The sequence below is a fragment of the Ovis canadensis genome, chromosome 8 (assembly GCF_042477335.2).
Source record: "Ovis canadensis isolate MfBH-ARS-UI-01 breed Bighorn chromosome 8, ARS-UI_OviCan_v2, whole genome shotgun sequence".
Lineage (NCBI taxonomy): Eukaryota > Metazoa > Chordata > Mammalia > Artiodactyla > Bovidae > Ovis > Ovis canadensis.
The window spans coordinates 63,417,219-63,435,323 of record NC_091252.1 but is presented as its reverse complement, the minus strand read 5'-3'; the positions used below and the strand labels follow the sequence as shown (position 1 = coordinate 63,435,323).

General features: G+C 37.7%; 1 protein-coding gene across 1 annotated transcript in view; it reads right to left on the bottom strand.

The window, feature by feature from the left end:
• The window catches only part of CEP162 (centrosomal protein 162), a 96,022-nt gene that overhangs the window by 53,650 nt on the left and 24,267 nt on the right, over positions 1-18,105 (bottom strand). Inside the window, exons 7-9 of the mRNA XM_069598317.1 lie at positions 12,850-12,965; positions 11,713-11,743; positions 7,877-7,993 (exon numbers count right to left, since the gene is read on the bottom strand). Of these exons, the coding sequence (XP_069454418.1) occupies positions 7,877-7,993; positions 11,713-11,743; positions 12,850-12,965 (264 nt within the window). The remainder of the gene's footprint in view (positions 1-7,876; positions 7,994-11,712; positions 11,744-12,849; positions 12,966-18,105) is intronic.

The following is an 18,105-nucleotide window of genomic DNA, read 5'->3' as shown; positions in this document are numbered from 1 at the left end:
AACTGATTACAGGTTTTTCTATTAGATCCTACTTTTGGTGATAAAGAGTTCTATTATTTTTCTGTTGACCAATCATGATACAATGGTATTAATAGTTACATAATCACAAGAGTAAAAGATGTTTATCAGTTTTCACAATCAATAACCAAACAAAAAATAAAAGATAATTACAATTGCAAGCCATAATGGGAACATGATTAACTTAACAAAATAATGACACACAATGGGGGTGTGTCAAGCAGAGTGATGTGGTAAGTGGAAGTGCATACATGCACGTGTTTTCATCAACTCAGTCAGTCTATGTCTTGGTTGGTGCATTTAATCTATTGACATTTAAGGTAGTTATTGATATGTATGATCCTATCACCGTTTTCTTAATTGTTTTGGATTTACTTTCTATAGGTCTCTTCCTTCTCTTGTGTTTCCTGCCTAAAGAAGTTCCTTTAGCATTTGTTGTAAAGCTGGTTTGGTGGTGCTGAATTTCTTAACTCGTGCTTATCCAGAAAGCTTTTGATTTCTACATCAAACCCGAAGAAGTCTTGCTGGGTATTCTTGGTTGTAGATTCTTCCCTTTCATCACTTTAAATATATCATGCCATTCCCTTCTGGCTTGTAGAGTTTCTGTTGAGCAATCAGTTGATAGCCTAATGGGAGTTCCCTTGTATTTTATTTGTCATTTTCCCCTTGTTGCTTTTAATAATTTACCTCTGTCTTTAATTTATATCAGTTTGATTACTATGTGTCTTGGTATGTTTCTCCTTGGGTTTATCTTGCCTGGGACTCCTCTGTGCTTCCTGAACTTGGCTATTTCCTTTCCCATGTTTGGGATGTTTTCAGCTATTATCTCTTCAAATATTTTCTCAGGTCCTTTCTTTGTTAAAATCTTTTTATGCATTTTGCGAGAGTTTGACTGTGAAGAAAGCTGAGTGCCAAAGAATTGATGCTTTTGAACTGTGGTGTTGGAGAAGACTCTTGAGAGTCCCTTGGACTGCAAGGAGATCCAACCAGTCCATTCTAAAGGAGATCAGCCCTGGGATTTCTTTGGAAGGAATGATGCTAAAGCTGAAACTCCAGTACTCTGGCTACCTCATGTGAAGAGTTGACTCATTGGAAAAGACTCTGATGCTGGGAGGGATTGGGGGCAGGAGGAAAAGGGGATGACAGAGGATGAGATGGCTGGATGGCATCACCAACTCGATGGACATGAGTCTGAGTGAACTCCAGGAGTTGGTGATGGACAGGGAGGCCTAGCGTGCTACGATTCATGGGGTCGCAAAGAGTTGGACACGACTGAGCAACTGAACTGAACTGAACTGATAGACAGAAAAAGGGCTGACTTCTTGCATCTATTTCATATATTACCACAAGTCAAAAGCCCACTCTATTTTCCACTTTAAGAGGCAGGGGAGTGTTAGAACCTACTGGGCAGAGGCAGGGGTCTGGTTGTGAAGCAACACTATCCTCCTGTGACTGCTCCAGGCATGCAACCATGGCACAAAATGGTCCCTGCCCTCGAGACAAACGAAAACAAGCAAAAGGCTAGATCTGACCATCATTTTACAGTTAGCAACCTTTCTAACACAGTAAAGCACAAGTTTCATGAACAGTATTATAAAAAAAAAAAGAGAGATAAAAATCTTTGACAATGTATCACCTAAACTGAGCCTGCTTAAGGCTGGAAGATGCATAGTAAACAAAGGAAGCTGCTGATACTTTCAGTTCTTAATCCAAGCTCAGACTCTGATTTGAAAATTTTCCAGTGTACTTTTGTAAATACTAGGTAAATTTAATACTTCATAGCCAAAAGGTATTTATGCCTTCAGGTTCTTTATTATAATTTGACCATTAACAGCATTGAAATAAAAAGTGGTAAGAACCACAGAGCTGCTACTTCTCATTGAACTGTAACAGTATGCTAGGCACTATACATAATCTCAATTGCTCATCAAATGATGTCGTTTTAAAGAAGAGCAAACAGGCCTTGAGGTATTAATTGTCCCTTGTCACCCAGCTGGTAACTGGCAAGGCTGGAAATATGAATCCAAGACCAAAGAAAGTAACGTCATACTCTTTACTCTTCTAGTACCTGATTCACCAAATTATTTCAGAATCAAGAATATTTAAGAAATAAGACCAAAAAATTTTAATTTTATATAATTTCTGAGATCACACTAGAGTTTCTATTTCCAGCAATATGTTTTTTATTTCTGAGTTTTATTATAATGTACAGCAGAAGTTTTCAAACTGCTCTGATTTTCATTCAGAGAAAATCATACGTTCCACAGATGCTTGAATTTTCATTTTAAAATATGAAGAGCAGAGTGATAACTCTTTCCTCTGGCTTTGTTTTCATGCATATCTTAGAAAAAAGTTTCTCTGGCCATCCTGTATATAAATGAACCTCCTATAATGTATCAATGAATAGAAAAGCTGTAGGTCTACACTTGTCTTTTAAAAGAATCCATATCTACTTACTGAAAACAGTTCATGCAGACTATCAGAGCACGTATGACAAGTATCTAAATAAAAACAGCTATAAAACTTAGGAACATGTGCCCAGCACACACTTCCATCACTGCAGAATATTCAGTCAGGTAACAACAAGTAAACTAGTAATGTTTTGATGGAAAACTTCTGTTGCAATTTTTTGTGGTTGATTTAACTTTGTAACTGTTATATTCACACTTAACTGTTATATTCACATTTTAAAATGGAGGTAAATGAAACAAGACAGTGGTGATTCTTAGAACGGCAATGACTAGAAATAAGAGATGTGAGTAGACTTTGAGGTTTTGATCATGCTTTGTTTTTTGATCTGGTGGCTGGTTACATGAATGTGTTCGGAACTTGAAAATTCATCAAACTGCACTATGATGATACATGAATTCTACTACACGTATATTATACTGCCATGAAAAGTATATTATACGGCCATAAAGAAATAAAGAGTAAAATTAAAATGCAAGCAGATGTTCAGAGTTGGCTAGTGATTTACCATTTCTATTGCTCTTTTTTTGACTAGTGTCTGGGTTGACTTAGTTGATCATATTGGTCACCTAAGACTTGCAAAAGCAAGCTGAAAAGATCCCATTTGCACTTGTTTATGTGGCAAACCAAAAATATTTTTATATTATACAATAAAAATATATACCAACATACTGGAAATTTGATGATATAAGAATGTAACAAGTATCTGTAACATTTAATTTTTAAAATTTCTAAAGACCATTACTGTTCTCACTACCTTTTAAAGTAAATGTCACAAATGTAAACATTTATATTTACACTGATAAAATACATTTTGTATCTATATAGAGAGTACTACCTAAGATTCCACTTGGGAGGCAGGTAACAGTTCCATTGCTTTAACAAAGTTTGAAAAGCCACTATCTTAAAGGTCTCCACAACTTTTAGTCAAGTCTAGATAGTCCTACGCATTTCAGAATTTCAGGATGTGATCTAGCTTTTTCCTACCCAGAAGGAACTATGGAAAAGCATAAAAACAAAGTCTCACTTCTCCTACATATAGCAAATTTAACAGAACTGGGTGGGGGGGAGCACAGGAAATTATTTAATATTCATCTCAGTACCATACTTTGTATCAACAGCATTTATTAACAAGTACTTCTTTTAAAACACACTTTACTCAGCCTAATGGCATAAAGTGTCACTATTAGCAAGTTCAGACTATTTAACTTGTTAAAAAAAGGGTAGAAAATCTGAGATTGAAAATTTTATTGTTGATACAGCCTACCAAAACTGAATCAAGAATAAACAGATAATGTGAACAGACCAATTACTAGAAGTGAAAAGGAATCTGTAATTTTAAAAAAACATTCCCTACAAACAAAAGTCCAGATTGGATGCCTTCACTAGGGAATTCTAACAAAGTATAAGAAAGAACTGATACTGATTCTTCTCAAGATCTTCTAAAAGACTGAAGAGGAGGGAAATCTCCCACAGTCATTCTATGAAGCCACCATCACCTTGATCCAAAACCAGACAAAGACATTACCAAAAAATAAAATTACAGGCCAATATCTCTGATGAATACAGATGCAAAAATCCTCAACAAAGTACTAGCAAACAGAATCCAACAGGACATAAAAAGGATCAGACACCATGATCAAGCTGGATTCCTCCCAAGGTCACAAGGATGGTTCAACATACACAAATCAATCAATGTGATACATACAACACATCAACAGAAGACAAACCATATAATCATCTCAATAGATGCAGAAAAAGCATCTGATAAAATTGAACATTAACTCATGATCAAAACTCTCACCATTGTGAGTACAGAGAGAGCATAAATAAACACAATAAAAGCTATTTATGACAAACCCACAGCCAACATAGTACTCAACAGTGAAAAGCTGGAAGCCTTCCCACTGAAATATGGAACAAGACAAGGATGCTCTCTCACCTCTTCTATTTGACATATTTTGGAAGTCTGAGTCACAGCAATGAAACAAGAAAAAGAAACAGAAGGGATCCAAACTTTAAGGAAAGAGGTAAAACTGTCATTACATGCAGATGACATGATACTCTATATAGAAAACCCTAAAGACTCCACACAGAAACTGTTAGAACTAATAAATGAATCCAGCAAGGTAGCAGGATACAAGGTTGCAGAACTCTGTTGCATTTCTTTATACTAACATGAAGTAACAGAAAAGGGGAAAAAAAAATCCCTTTCAATAATGCATGCAATAAATACCTAGGAATAAACCTGACCAAGGAGCTAAAAGATTTACATGCTGAGAACTATAAAATATTGATGAAGGAAATTAAAAATGATTTAAAGAAATGGAAAGCTACTCCATACTCTTGGATTGGAAGAAACAATATTGTTAAAATACCCATACTACTCAAAGCAACTTACAGATTTAATGTGATCCCTATCAAATTACTCATGACATTTTTCACAGAACTAGAACAAATAATCCTAAAATTTATATGGAACCACAATAGACCCAGAATTGCTAGAACAAATATGTGAGGGGAAAAAAAAAAAAAAAGTAGAAAGCATACCTTCCAGACTTCAGACAATACTATTAATCTATGGTAATCAAAACAGCATGGTACTGGCATAAAAACAGACCCATGGATAAGTGGAACAGAATAGAGAGCCCAGAAATAACCCCCCACACCTGTGGTCAATTAATTTTCAACAAAGGCAAGACTATACAATGGAGAAAAAAAAATAGTCTTTTTAAAACAAGTGGTGTTAGGAAAGCTGGTTGCTAAGTCACTTCAGTCGTGCCAACTCTGTGCAACCCCATAGATGGCAGCCCACCAGGCTTCCCTGTCCCTGGGATTCTCCAGGCAAGAACACTGGAGTGGGTTGCCATTTCCCTCTCCAATGCATGAAAGTGAAGTGAAACGGAAGTCGCCCAGTCATGTCCGACTCTTTGCGACCCCATGGACTGCAGCCCACCAGGCTCCTCCATCCATGGGATTTTCCAGGCAAAAGTACTGGAGTGGGGTGCCATCGCCTTCTCTGAGGAAAGCTGGTTGGTCTCATGCAAATCAATGAGATTAGAACACACTCTCACGCCACACACAAAAATAAACTCAAAATGGCTTAGAAAGTGAAAGTGAAGTCGCTCAGTTGTGTCCAACTCTTTGCGACCCCATGGACTAGTAGCCTACCAGGCTCCTCCCTCCATGGGATTCTCCAGGCAAGAGTACTGGAGTGGGTTGCCATTTCCTTCTCCAGGGAATCTTCCCGACCCAGGGATCAAACCCAGGTCTCCCGCATTCTAGGCAGATGCTTTAACCTCTGAGCCACCAGGGAAGCCCTCAAAATGGTTTAAGACTTAAAATATAAGATATGAAACCATAAAACTCATGGAAAAGAATGCAAGCAAAACATTCTCTAATATAAATTGCATCAGTGTTTTCTTAGGTCTCATAAGGCAAAAGAAATAAAAGCAGAAATAAGCAAGTGGAACCAAATCAAACTTATAAGGTTTTTGCACAAAAGGAAACCATAAACAAAATGAAACCATAAACCTACAGAATGGGAGAAAATTTTAAACGATGCAACTGACAAGGGCTTAATTTCCAAAATATACAAACAGATCAATAGAAAAAAAAGAAAAAACCACAATCAAAAATGAACAGAAGATGTAAACAGCCATTTCTCCAAAGAAGTCATACAGATAGCCAAAAGGCACATGAAAGTGAAAGAAAGTGAAAGTGAAGTTGCTCAGTCGTGTCCGACTCTTTGCGACCCCACAGACTGTAGTCTACCAGGCTCCTCCATGCATCCATGGGGTTTTCCAGGCAAGAGTACTGGAGTGGGTTGCCATTTCCTTAGAAATGCTCAATATTGCTATTAGAGAAATGCCCAAGTCAAAACTATATTGTGATATCACCTCACACCATCATGAAAAAGAATGACCATCATGAAAAAGTTTACAAATAATAAATGATGGAGAGAGTGTAGAGAAAAGGGAACCCTCCTACACAGTTGGTGGGAATGTAAGCTGCTGCAGCCACTATGGAGATCAGCATAGAGGTTGCCTACTCTTACTCCTTGGAAGGAAAGTTATGACCAACCTAGATAGCATATTGAAAAGCAGAGACATTACTTTGCCAACAAAGGTCCATCTAGTCAAGGCTATGGTTTTTCCAGTGGTCATGTATGGATATGAGCATTGGACTGTGAAGAAAGCTGAGTGCTGAAGAATTGATGCTTTTGAACCGTGGTGTTGGAGAAGACTCGAGAGTCCCTTGGACTGCAAGGAGATCCAACCAGTCCATTCTAAAGGATATCAGCCCTGGGTGTTCTTTGGAAGGAATGATGCTAAAGCTGAAACTCCAGTACTTTGGCCACCTCATACGAAGAGCTGACTCATTGGAAAAAACTCTGATGCTGGGAGAGATTGGGGGCAGGAGGAGAAGGGGATGGACAAAGGATGAGATGGCTGGATGGCATCACCGACTTGATGGACATGAGTCTGAGTGAACTCTAGGAGGTGGTGATGGACAGGGAGGCCTGGCATGCTGTGATTTGTGGGGTCACAAAGAGTCGGACACGACTGAGCGACTGAACTGAACTGAACTGAACAAACTAAATAAGAGTTACCATATGATCCAGCAATCCCAACTCTTGGGCATATATCCAGAAAAGATGAACACTCTAACTCAAAAAGATACATGCACTCCACTATTCATAGCAGCACTATTTACAAGACTCAAAACATGAAAGCAACCTAGGTGTCTATCAATAGATGAATGGATAAAGAAGACGTGATGTGTATACACACACGTACATGCATGTGCACTGAAATACTACTCAGCCATGAAAAATAATGAAATAATGTCATCCAAAGCAGCATAAATGAATTTAGAGATTATCATACTCAGTGAAGTCAGAAAGAGATAAATACTGTATGATAGCCTTATATGCAGAATCTAAAAAAATGAGACAAATGAACTTATTCACAAAACAGAAACAGACCCACAGACACAGAAAACAAACTTCTGGTTACTAAAGGAGGAATAAACTAGGAGTTTGGGATTAACAGATACACACTACTATATATAAGACAGATACAAGGACCTACTGTATAGCACAGGAAAACTATATTCAACATCTTATAATAATATATAACAGAAAAGAATCTAAAAATATATATATATACACATGTCAGTATATATATGTCTACATATACACACATATATAACTTAATCATTCATGAAACTAACACTATAAATCAAATATACTTCAATAAAAATGTAAAATTTTATTGATAGTTGTTACATGTATTATTATATATCATATATATTTTCCCCAGAAATGAAGTCAATTAGTCACAAAATATTATATGTTTAGAGACTAGCTATAGTTTCTCATTCTTACCTGTTCCGATCATTTCATTATCAGTCATATCTGACAGAGCCTTTGGCTTAGTTTTTGTTCTGTCCTGTTCATCAAGGTTGACTTCTGCAACAGAGTCTAATGAATCAAGCAGCACTACTGGAATAACATAAAAGAAAAATGTTAGGAATATAAATAAGCTTGTATGGTTCTATGAATAAAATACTTAAATCATATGCAATCTGTATAAAAACAAAGATAAATGTTTACATATAAAGAATATATAACTATGTACCTAGAACAAGAATGATTTTCTTCTTATATACAACAGAGTAGGCTTACATGAAAACTTATCTATGCTTAAATACAGGTCTAATGTACCTTTATATGTAAAAGGCAAAGGGCTGAGGAAAAAAGAGGAAAATAACAACAACAAAAAAATCCTTTTTCTCAATTTTATTGACACATAGTGCTGATTAAAAATTGTATATATTTGAGATCTATGACTTGTTGATTTGATAAACTTATACACTATAAAATCCAACCAGTCCATCCTAAAGGAGATCAGTCCTGGGTGTTCACTGGAAGGACTGATGTTGAAGCTGAAACTCCAATACTTTGGCCATCTGATGTGAAGAGCTGACTCATTTGAAAAGACCCTGATGCTGGGAAAGATTGAGGGCAAGAGGAGAAAGGGACGACAGAGGATGAGATGGTTGGACGGCATCACTGACTCACTGGACATGAGTTTGGGTAAACTCCAGGAGTTGATGATGGACAGGGAGACCTGGTGTGCTGTGGTTCATGGGGTTGCACAGAGTCAGACACATCTGAGCAACTGAACTGAACTGATACATTATAAAATAATCAACCAAATCAAGCTAATTAACATATCCATGTACCCATTTTTGTGTATGTGATAAGAACACTTAGGATCTCCCTGTTGAGCGAGTTTCAAGTATACACTAATTACAGTCAACACTGTTGTACATCACATATCCATAACTTACTTGTACCCTTAACCAACCTCCATATGCCCCAAACCCAGCCCCTGGTAACCATCATTCTACTCTGTTTCAAGGATATTGACATTTTTATATTCCACATATAAGTGAAGGTAAACAGTATGCATCTTTCTTCATCTGCTTATTTCCCTTACTTCAATATCTCCACATATATCCATTTTGTTGCAAATTGCAGGACGTTTAAGTTCTATCCATATCTTGTCTATTGTGAATAATCCCACAATAAACATGACAATGGGGCTTCCTAGGTGGCTCAGGGTAAAGAATCTGCCTGCAAATCCAGTAGACCCAGTAGGTTCGATCCTTGGGTCGGGAAGATCCCTTGGAGGAAGAAATGGCAACCCACTCTAGTATTCTTACTTGGAAAAATCCCATGGACAGAGGGGCATGGTGGGCTACGATTCATGGGGTCACAAAGAGTTGTACACGACTTGGCAACTGAGCACACACACAGATATGGGAGTACAGATATCTCTTCCAGTTATATATCCAGAAGTGGGATTCTAATAAGGTAGTTCCACTTTTAATTTTTCAGGAACATCTATCCTGCTTTCCATAATGGCTGCACCAATTTATATCCCTACCAATAGTGTACTGAAGTTCTCTTTTCTCTATATCCTTGCCAAAACTTATTTTTCCTCTTTTTGATAATAATCATCTAACAAGTCTGAGGTGATATCTCATTATGGTTTTGATCTGCATTTCCCTGATTAGTTAAGTTTAGTAATTTTTCATATACTTGTTTGTCCAGCTGCATATCTTGAGAAATGTCTATTTGGGTCCTCTGCTCACTTTTAACTTTTGTTGTTACTGTTACCGAGTTGTGTGTTTTCTGTATGTTGTGGATATTAATCCTTTACCATATATATATATACATATATAGTTCATATATATATATATATAGTTCATAAATATTTTACCTTACTTTATAAGCTGCCTTTTCACTTTGCTGTTTTCCTTTGCTATGTATGTAGAAGCTTTTTTAGTTTAATTCAATCCCATTTAGCTATTTTACTTTTCTTGCTTGTGATTTGGGGGTCATATCCAAAATATTATTGCCCAGTATAACATCAAGCAGCTGTATTCCTGTTTTTCTTTTCATTTAAGCAGTTTCTGATCTTACACTTAAATCTTTGATCCATTTTGAACTGACTTTCGTATGTGGTATGAGATAAGGATCCAATTTCATTCTTCTGCATGTGGACACCTAGTTTTCTAAACATGAAGTACTGAAGAGACTATCTGTCCTCATTTTATATTCTTGGCACCCTTGTTGAAGATCAGGTGACCACAGGTGCATGGACTTTTTGTTTCATTGGTTTTATGTCTGTTTTTACACCAGTACCATGCTGTCTTGGTTACTATAGTTCTGTAATACATTTTGAAGTCAGGGAGTGTGATGCCTCCATGCTTTGCTCTTTCTCAAGCTTGCTTTAGTTATGTGAAGTCCTCTGTGGTTTCATAAAAACTTTAGAATTATTTTTTTTCTGTGAAAAACGTCACTGGAATTTAATAGGAATTTCACTGAATCTGTAGATCACTTTGGATAGCATGGACATTTTAACAATAGTAATTCTTTTAATCTATGACCACAGAATATTTTTCGATTTTATTTTAGTGTTCAATTTCTTTCTGGTTTTTATAGTTCTAGGCATAATTTACCTTCTTGATAAAATTTATTCCTAAATTTGTATTCTTTTTGATGTCACTGCAAATATAATGGCTTATTTGCAGTCTTCTTGAGGAATATTTGTCTAGCTTTTGTATCAAGGTGATGCTGGGTCTTACATAATGAGTTTGAAAAAAATTCCCTCTTTTTCTGTTTTTTTTTAAGAAGAGTTTAAGGAGGATTAACATTAATAATCTTTGTGGTTTTTTTTCGTTTGAGCAGAATATTTTATTTTTTTTAATTTTTATTTTTACTATATTTTACTTTACAATACTGTACTGGTTTTGCCATACATTGACATGAATCTGCCACAGGTGTACATGGGTTCCCAATCCTGAACCCCCCTCCCACCTCCCACCGCATATCATCTCTCTGGATCATCCCCGTGCACCAGCCCCAACCATCCCGTATCCTGCATCGAACATAGACTGGTGATTCGTTTCTTACATGATAGTATACATAACATTAACAATCTTTGAATGTTTGGTAAAATTTATCCATAAAGGCATTTGGTCTGGGCTTTTTTTATCAACCCACTGGGCGCCAGCTTCACCAACAATACCTTTGTGCAGCTCTCCTTCCTCCTCAAGATGCTGCAGGACAACGCCTCTGTCAGTGTCTCCTACCCAGCACCTGGGGACTGGTCTGTGGCCGCCCACCTGCCCCCCTCCTCCCATATTGAGGTGAAGGTAAGGGCACTCCCTCTGGGGATGGGGGACAGCGCCGCCCAGTGCACGAATGACTGGTCCCTGTTATTCACCTCCTTAGGGCCGACGTTGCTCAGGGCTCTGCTGCCCAGCCCTGCCTCCCAACCCCAGGCTCTCTGGGCCAGCTGTGTCCGCTCTGGACCAGTCACTCCCACTCAGTCCATCCCTTCCTCTCTGGGCCAGCCCCTGGTCCATCCCTGTTCCTCTGGGCCAGCCCCACCCCTTCGGTCCATCCCTGCCCCTCTAGGCCAGCCTTGCCCATCTCTTCCAACCACCTGGTCAGGGGTTTTTAAAGAACATATATCCTTAAATACAACAGGAAGAATTTAAGATAGGCATAAAGAACATATTGAGAAAATCTATAAATTTTAATTCACCAGAAATTATTTAAAAACAGAGACAGTAATTTATCCAGTATTAGATAGAGTTCTGAACAGACTGTTTATCTACAAAATTATGAATACAGATAATATTTACCATTAGCCAGCATGCCAGTTTTTTCTTCTTCCTAAATTAAAAAAAAAGAAAATTATATGATTTGAAATTGAACTTATATGAAATGACTACACTGCAAAGAGTAACAGAACTTGAAAGCCAGCACTTTACCCCATTATGAAAAGCTCAAGAAATACGCTTTCTGGATTTCTTTTATCATGCTCATTCACTGACAATTTTCTAAGACTAGACGAATGTAGTAGTAAGAACTTCTACAAGTCTCTTCAGAACCTTGGTGATTACCAGCAATTAACTTAGGCCTTTATGAGCCCTGTTTAAAGTACCTGATGTCATCTGTTCATCTACCCTGCTGCAAAATTATCTTCTTTATTGAATTCCAAGATAACATCACTAGTTTATAACAGCAACTGTCTACTCTTAGGTAGCTTCAAGGATAAGTTCTATCTGGCATGTCTTGGTAAAAATTGAGTAATGAGAGAATTAGAGTACAATATCCCTGAATGTGAACTGAATGACTTAAGTGAAGTGAAGTCGCTCAGTCGTGTCTGACTCTTTGTGACCCCGTGGACTGTAGCCTACCAGGCTCCTTCCTCCATGGGATTGTCCAGGCAAGAATACTGGAGTGAATTGTCATTTCCTTCTTCAGGGGATCTTCCCAACCCAGGGATTGAACTGGGGTCTCCTGCATTGCAGGCAGACGCTTTAACCTTTGAGCCACCAGGAAAAATAATTTAATTGACTATTAATTTAATTTACAATCTTAGCCCAGTAAGTTTCAGACAGTAACATCACTATTGGCATAAATAATAGGGAGGGAATGTCTCACAAGGACAAGACCAACCAAAGAAAAGTACAGTTTAATATACCTGTTTAAAAACTAAGATTTGAGATTTTAATGAAATTTCAATTTTCAAAGTTTAAAGAAATTTCCCAAAAGAAATCTTTCAGAAAACCATCAACTGCCATGTATTTCATTAAGATTAAAATTGACATCCTGAGTTAAGAAAGTAGCTGAGTATTAAGAGACTTATAACTTTACAACAGTGAGCAAGACTATAAAGAACTCTGTATTTCGAGCTCTTTTTAGAGCAACAGTCAGTAGTCAGCTAAGGTAATGAAAGAAGTTTCCAAATTGTCAAACATATAATTGATACATACCTGTTTGGGTACATTTGTTTTTTCTGATTGGGAATTTTCTTTGGACTTAGTCTCTCCCTTAGGAGTCAAAGGTTCATCAGTATCCTCCTCCTCTTCAAAATCATCACTATAATTTTCTGAAGAAAAAAGTTTTTTAAAAAAACACAAGAATCATAGTCAAAAAAGTCAAATTCCCAGGAAAAGACTGTTGATTTCCAAAAGAAGTCTGCGTACGAGTAATTTACTTAAACGTTAGGAACACACTATTTTGAGGAAAAGATTGATGAGAATTCAATTCTTAAGACTTGGGTGGGCCTTTTTTGTACTTTCAAGTAGTTATTAGTTTTATTTTATTATATTTTTATATAATGTTTTATATTATTTTCCAACTAAAATTTTCTAGAGGTGTTCAAAATATTATATATTTCTAAAACAAATTGCAGTTACTTGATTTCTAAAGATAAAAATCTCAAATTGCTTACTTCTAAAAGGCAGCACTTTTGAAAAATCTAGATTTGCTTAAACAAAGGTTGGATTTTACTTAAGTTGATTTTTTTAGTCTTTACAGGTATTTCTACTGTTACCCTTAAGCAGTACTTATGAAAGCTCTATCTCTGACACCTCCCTCAGGAAAATACTAGCCTTAATGACCTTCACTGTTTCCCAATCCTAGGCATCTCTCAGCTCAAGTCCCAAATTATTATCTCAATGACTCTGCAGCAAAGGTCTGTCCAGTTAACATGATGCTATCAGGCTTCTTAAGATGAAGATGGGCAGAAACTGTCTAGCCAGGATCTCATCATCAATTTTTAATTGGCTGTCTATAGCCCTCCAGTTGAAGGACTGACTGAGATTTGTGGGCTGCAGAACAAGAATGGCCTTTTCAAAACAGAACTGACCATTTATAATCTTATTTGTATTTTAAAAATTAGATCATGATCAGAGACAGGATGGCCTGATGGGCGAAGACTGCAAGAGGTTTGAAGAGTCTGCTTCTGGAATGACCATCTTTTAGTCTTCTCTTTGAATGGAGATTAACAATCGAAGTCTGAAACTGAGTAAGTTAAACAGAGATGTTCCCAGTGAGATCTATCTACAGAAATATCTCCATTTCAGTTCACAGGTATACAAGGGTGGAAGAACATGGGTACTGTGACTTAGGTAGATAAACTAGGTTGGTTGGTTAGTTACAACAATATCTATATTCTGAGGCTGAGAAGCTCACCTCTATTCTTCTATCGGAAAAGGAACTCTGCCTAGAATTTTATAGCATCAATAGACATAATTTAATTCACATAACAGTTACAGAGAAATTACCTTGTATTAAATTCTAGATGATAGGACCAATATCAGATGATTAATATTCTCATATTCTAGTGGGAATCACTGAATTTTAAGTATCTCAGGAGTTAGCCTTGCTTAAGTAAAAATGATGAACAAGGAGGGAAGACATATGGGAGGGTATAGTAAGTAAGTAAGTTTCAGTCGCTCAGTTGTTTCCAACTCTTTGCCACCCCATGAACATGCAGGCTTCTCTGTCTATGGGATTCTCCAAGCAAGAATACCAGAGTGGATTGCCATCCCCTTCTCCAGAGGATCTTCCTGACCGAGGGACTGAATCCAGGTTTCCTGCATTGCAGGCAGCTTCTTTACCATTTGAGCTACAGGGGAGTCCTCCAGGAGAGTATGACATGAATTTAAACAACTACTTGGGATTCGGGAACTTTCTAAAATCAATGGAAGAGGACGTAGTGCTTGTGTCACCTCAAAGAAGCAGTACAGAAACAGTTCAGATACTGTGGCATAGTGCTTGTAGCATGACCAGAGCCACAAGACTTGTATTCAACTTCTGATTCTACTATTTTTCAGTTATAGAACCAAAAGCAAGTCACAAACTCTTTGCCTCATGTTTCCCAGCTACAAAGTAGGAACAATATTTATTTCAGAGAATTGCTGAGATTTAAGAGTTAGTGTTATATAATATGTACTGTATGTTAGTCTTAGCCATTATGTTGAGCAGTAATAATTTATCTTTGTTAGTATTATCCAAATATTATCCAGAGTAATCCCAGTCTATGCCCCAACAAATAATGCTGAAGAAGTTGAAGTTGAACGGTTCTATGAAGACCTACAAGACCTTTTAGAACTAACACCCAAAAAAGATGTTCTTTTCATTATAGGGGACTGGAATGCAAAAGTAGGAAGTCAAGAAACATCTGGGTAACAGGCAAATTTGGCTTTGGAATACGGAATGAAGCATGGCAAAGGCTAACAGAGTTTCGCCAAGAGAACACACTGGTCATAGCAAACATCCTCTTCCAACAACACAAGAGAAGACTCTACACACGGACATCACCAGATGGTCAAAACCGAAATCAGATTGGTTACATTCTTTGCAGCCAAAGATGGAGAAGCTCTATAGAGTCAGCAAAAACAAGATTGGGAGCTGACTGTGGCTCAGATCATGAGCTCCTTATTGCCAAACTCAAACTTAAATTGAAGAAAGTAGGGAAAACCACTAGACCATTCAGGTATGACCTAAATCAATCCCTTATGATTATACAGTGGAAATGAGAAATAGATTTAAGGGACTAGATCTGATAGAGTGCCTGAGGAACTATAGAATGAGGTTCGTGACATTGTATAAGAGACAGGGATCAACACCATTCCCATGGAAAAGAAATGCAAAAAAGCAAAATGGCTGTCTGGGGAGGCCTTACAAATAGCTGTGAAAAGAGAAGCGAAAAGCAAAGCAGAAAAGGAAAGATATAAGCATCTGAATGTAGAGTTCCAAAGAATAGCAAGAAGAGATAAGACAGCCTTCCTCGGCGATCAATGCAAAGAAATAGAGGAAAACAACAGAATGGGAAAGACTAGAGATCGCTTCAAGAAAATTAGAGATACCAAGGGAACATTTCATGCAAAGATGGGCTCGATAAAGGACAGAAATGGTACGGACCTAACAGAAGCAGAAGATATTAAGAAGAGGTGTCAAGAATACATGGAAGAACTGTACAAGAAAGATCTTCCTGACCAAGATAATCATGATGGTGTGATCACTCACCTAGAGCCAGACATCCTGGAATGTGAAGTCAAGTGGGCCTTAGAAAGCACTACAAACAAAGCTAGTGGAGATGATGGAATTCCAGATGAGCTATTTCAAATCCTGGAAGATGATGCTGTGAAAGCGCAGCACTCAATATGCCAGCAAATTTGGAAAACTCAGCAGTGGCCACAGGACTGGAAAAGGTCAGTTCTCATTCCAATCTCAAAGAAAGGCAATGCCAAAGAATGCTCAAACTACCGCACAACTGCACTCATCTCACACGCTAGTAAAGCAATGCTCAAAATTCTCCAAGCCAGGCTTTAGCAACACGTGAACCGTGAACTTCCAGATGTTCAAGCTGGTTTTAGAAAAGGCAGAGGAACCAGAGATCAAATCGACAACATCCGCTGGATCATGGAAAAAGCAGGAGAGTTCCAGAGAAACATCTATTTCTGCTTTATTGACTATGCCAAAGCCTTTGACTGTTGGATCACAATAAACTGTGGAAAATTCTGAAAGAGATGTGCATACCAGACCACCTGACCTGCTTCTTGAGAAACTTATATGCAGGTCAGGAAGCAACAGTTAGAACTGGACGTGGAACAACAGACTGGTTCCAAATAGGAAAAGGAGTACGTCAAGGCTGTATACTGTCACCCTGCTTATTTAACTTCTATGCAGAGTACATCATGAGAAATGCTGGACTAGAAGAAACACAAGCTGGAATCAAGATTGGCGAGAGAAATATCAATAGCCTCAGATATGCAGATGACACCACCCTTATGGTAGAAAGTGAAGAGGAACTAAAAAGCCTCTTGATGAAAGTAAAAAAGGAGAGTGAAAAAATTGGCTTAAAGCTCAACATTCAGAAAACGAAGATCATGGCATCTGGTCCCATCACTTCATAGGAAATAGATGGGCAAACAGTGGAAATAGTGTCAGACTTTATTTTTTTGGGCTCCAAAATCACTGCAGATGGTGATTGCAGCCATGAAATTGAAAGACACTTACTCCATGGAAGGAAATTATGACCAACCTAGATAGCATATTGAAAAGCAGAGACATTACTTTGCCAACAAAGGTCTGTCTAGTCAAGGCTATGGTTTTTCCAGTGGTCATGTATAGATGTGAAAGTTGGACTGTGAAGAAAGCTGAGCGCCTAAGAATTGATGCTTTTGAACTATGGTGTTGGAGAAGACTCTTGAGAGTCCCTTGGACTGCAAGGAGATCCAACCAGTCCATTCTAAAGGAGATCAGTCCTGGGTGTTCTTTGGAAAGACTGATGCTAATAATGAAACTCCAATACTTGGCCACCTCATGCGAAGAGTTGACTCATTGGAAAAGATTCTGATGCTGGGAGGGACTGGGGGCAGAAGGAGAAGGGGATGACAGAGGATGAGATGGCTGGATGGCATCAGACTCAATGGACACAAGTTTGAGTGAACTCTGGGAGTTGGTGATGGATAGGGAGGCCTGGTGTGCTGCAATTCATGGGGTCACAGAGAGTCAGATATGACTGAGAGACTGGACTGAAATGAACTGAGTATTATAGCTTATGTTTTACTTAATCTGAATTAAAAGTTAATAAAGCCAAATATTATTTAAGAAAAGTACTAATCTAATGCACACTTTTTAGAACTACATTTTGTTGGTACTTAGTAACGGAATAGTCTGTAGGCAAATATTACTATCTAACATATAAAAGACCAATTTCAGGAATTTTTTTGAAGCAAGAAGGAAATGCCACTGGTAGACACAGAGAGAAATCAGACAGACAAGAAATAAAAGGGAGGAAAACAATGAATCAGCAATTTCTAAAAGAAACAGTAAGGGGAATTAAGTTCATATAAAAAGGACGAATAAAACCCAGTTGAGAAGGTGGTTCTCATATGAGAAATATCAGAGATAATAATATCCACCAGCTCTTTCACACTGTTTGGAAAACAATGAGAATATTAATTTTTATTTTTTATTTTCTTGGGCTCCAAAATCACTGCAGGTGGTGACTGCAGCCATAAAATTAAAAGACGCTTGCTCCTTGGAAGAAAAGCTATGACAAACCTAGACAGCATATTAAAAAGTACAGACAGTACTTTGCCAACAAAGGTCTACATAGTCAAAGCTGTGGTTTTTAGCAGTCATGTATGGATGTGAGAGTTGGACCATAAACAAGGCGCAGCGTCAAAGAATTTATGCTTTTGAACTATGGTGCTGGAGAAGATTCTTGAGAG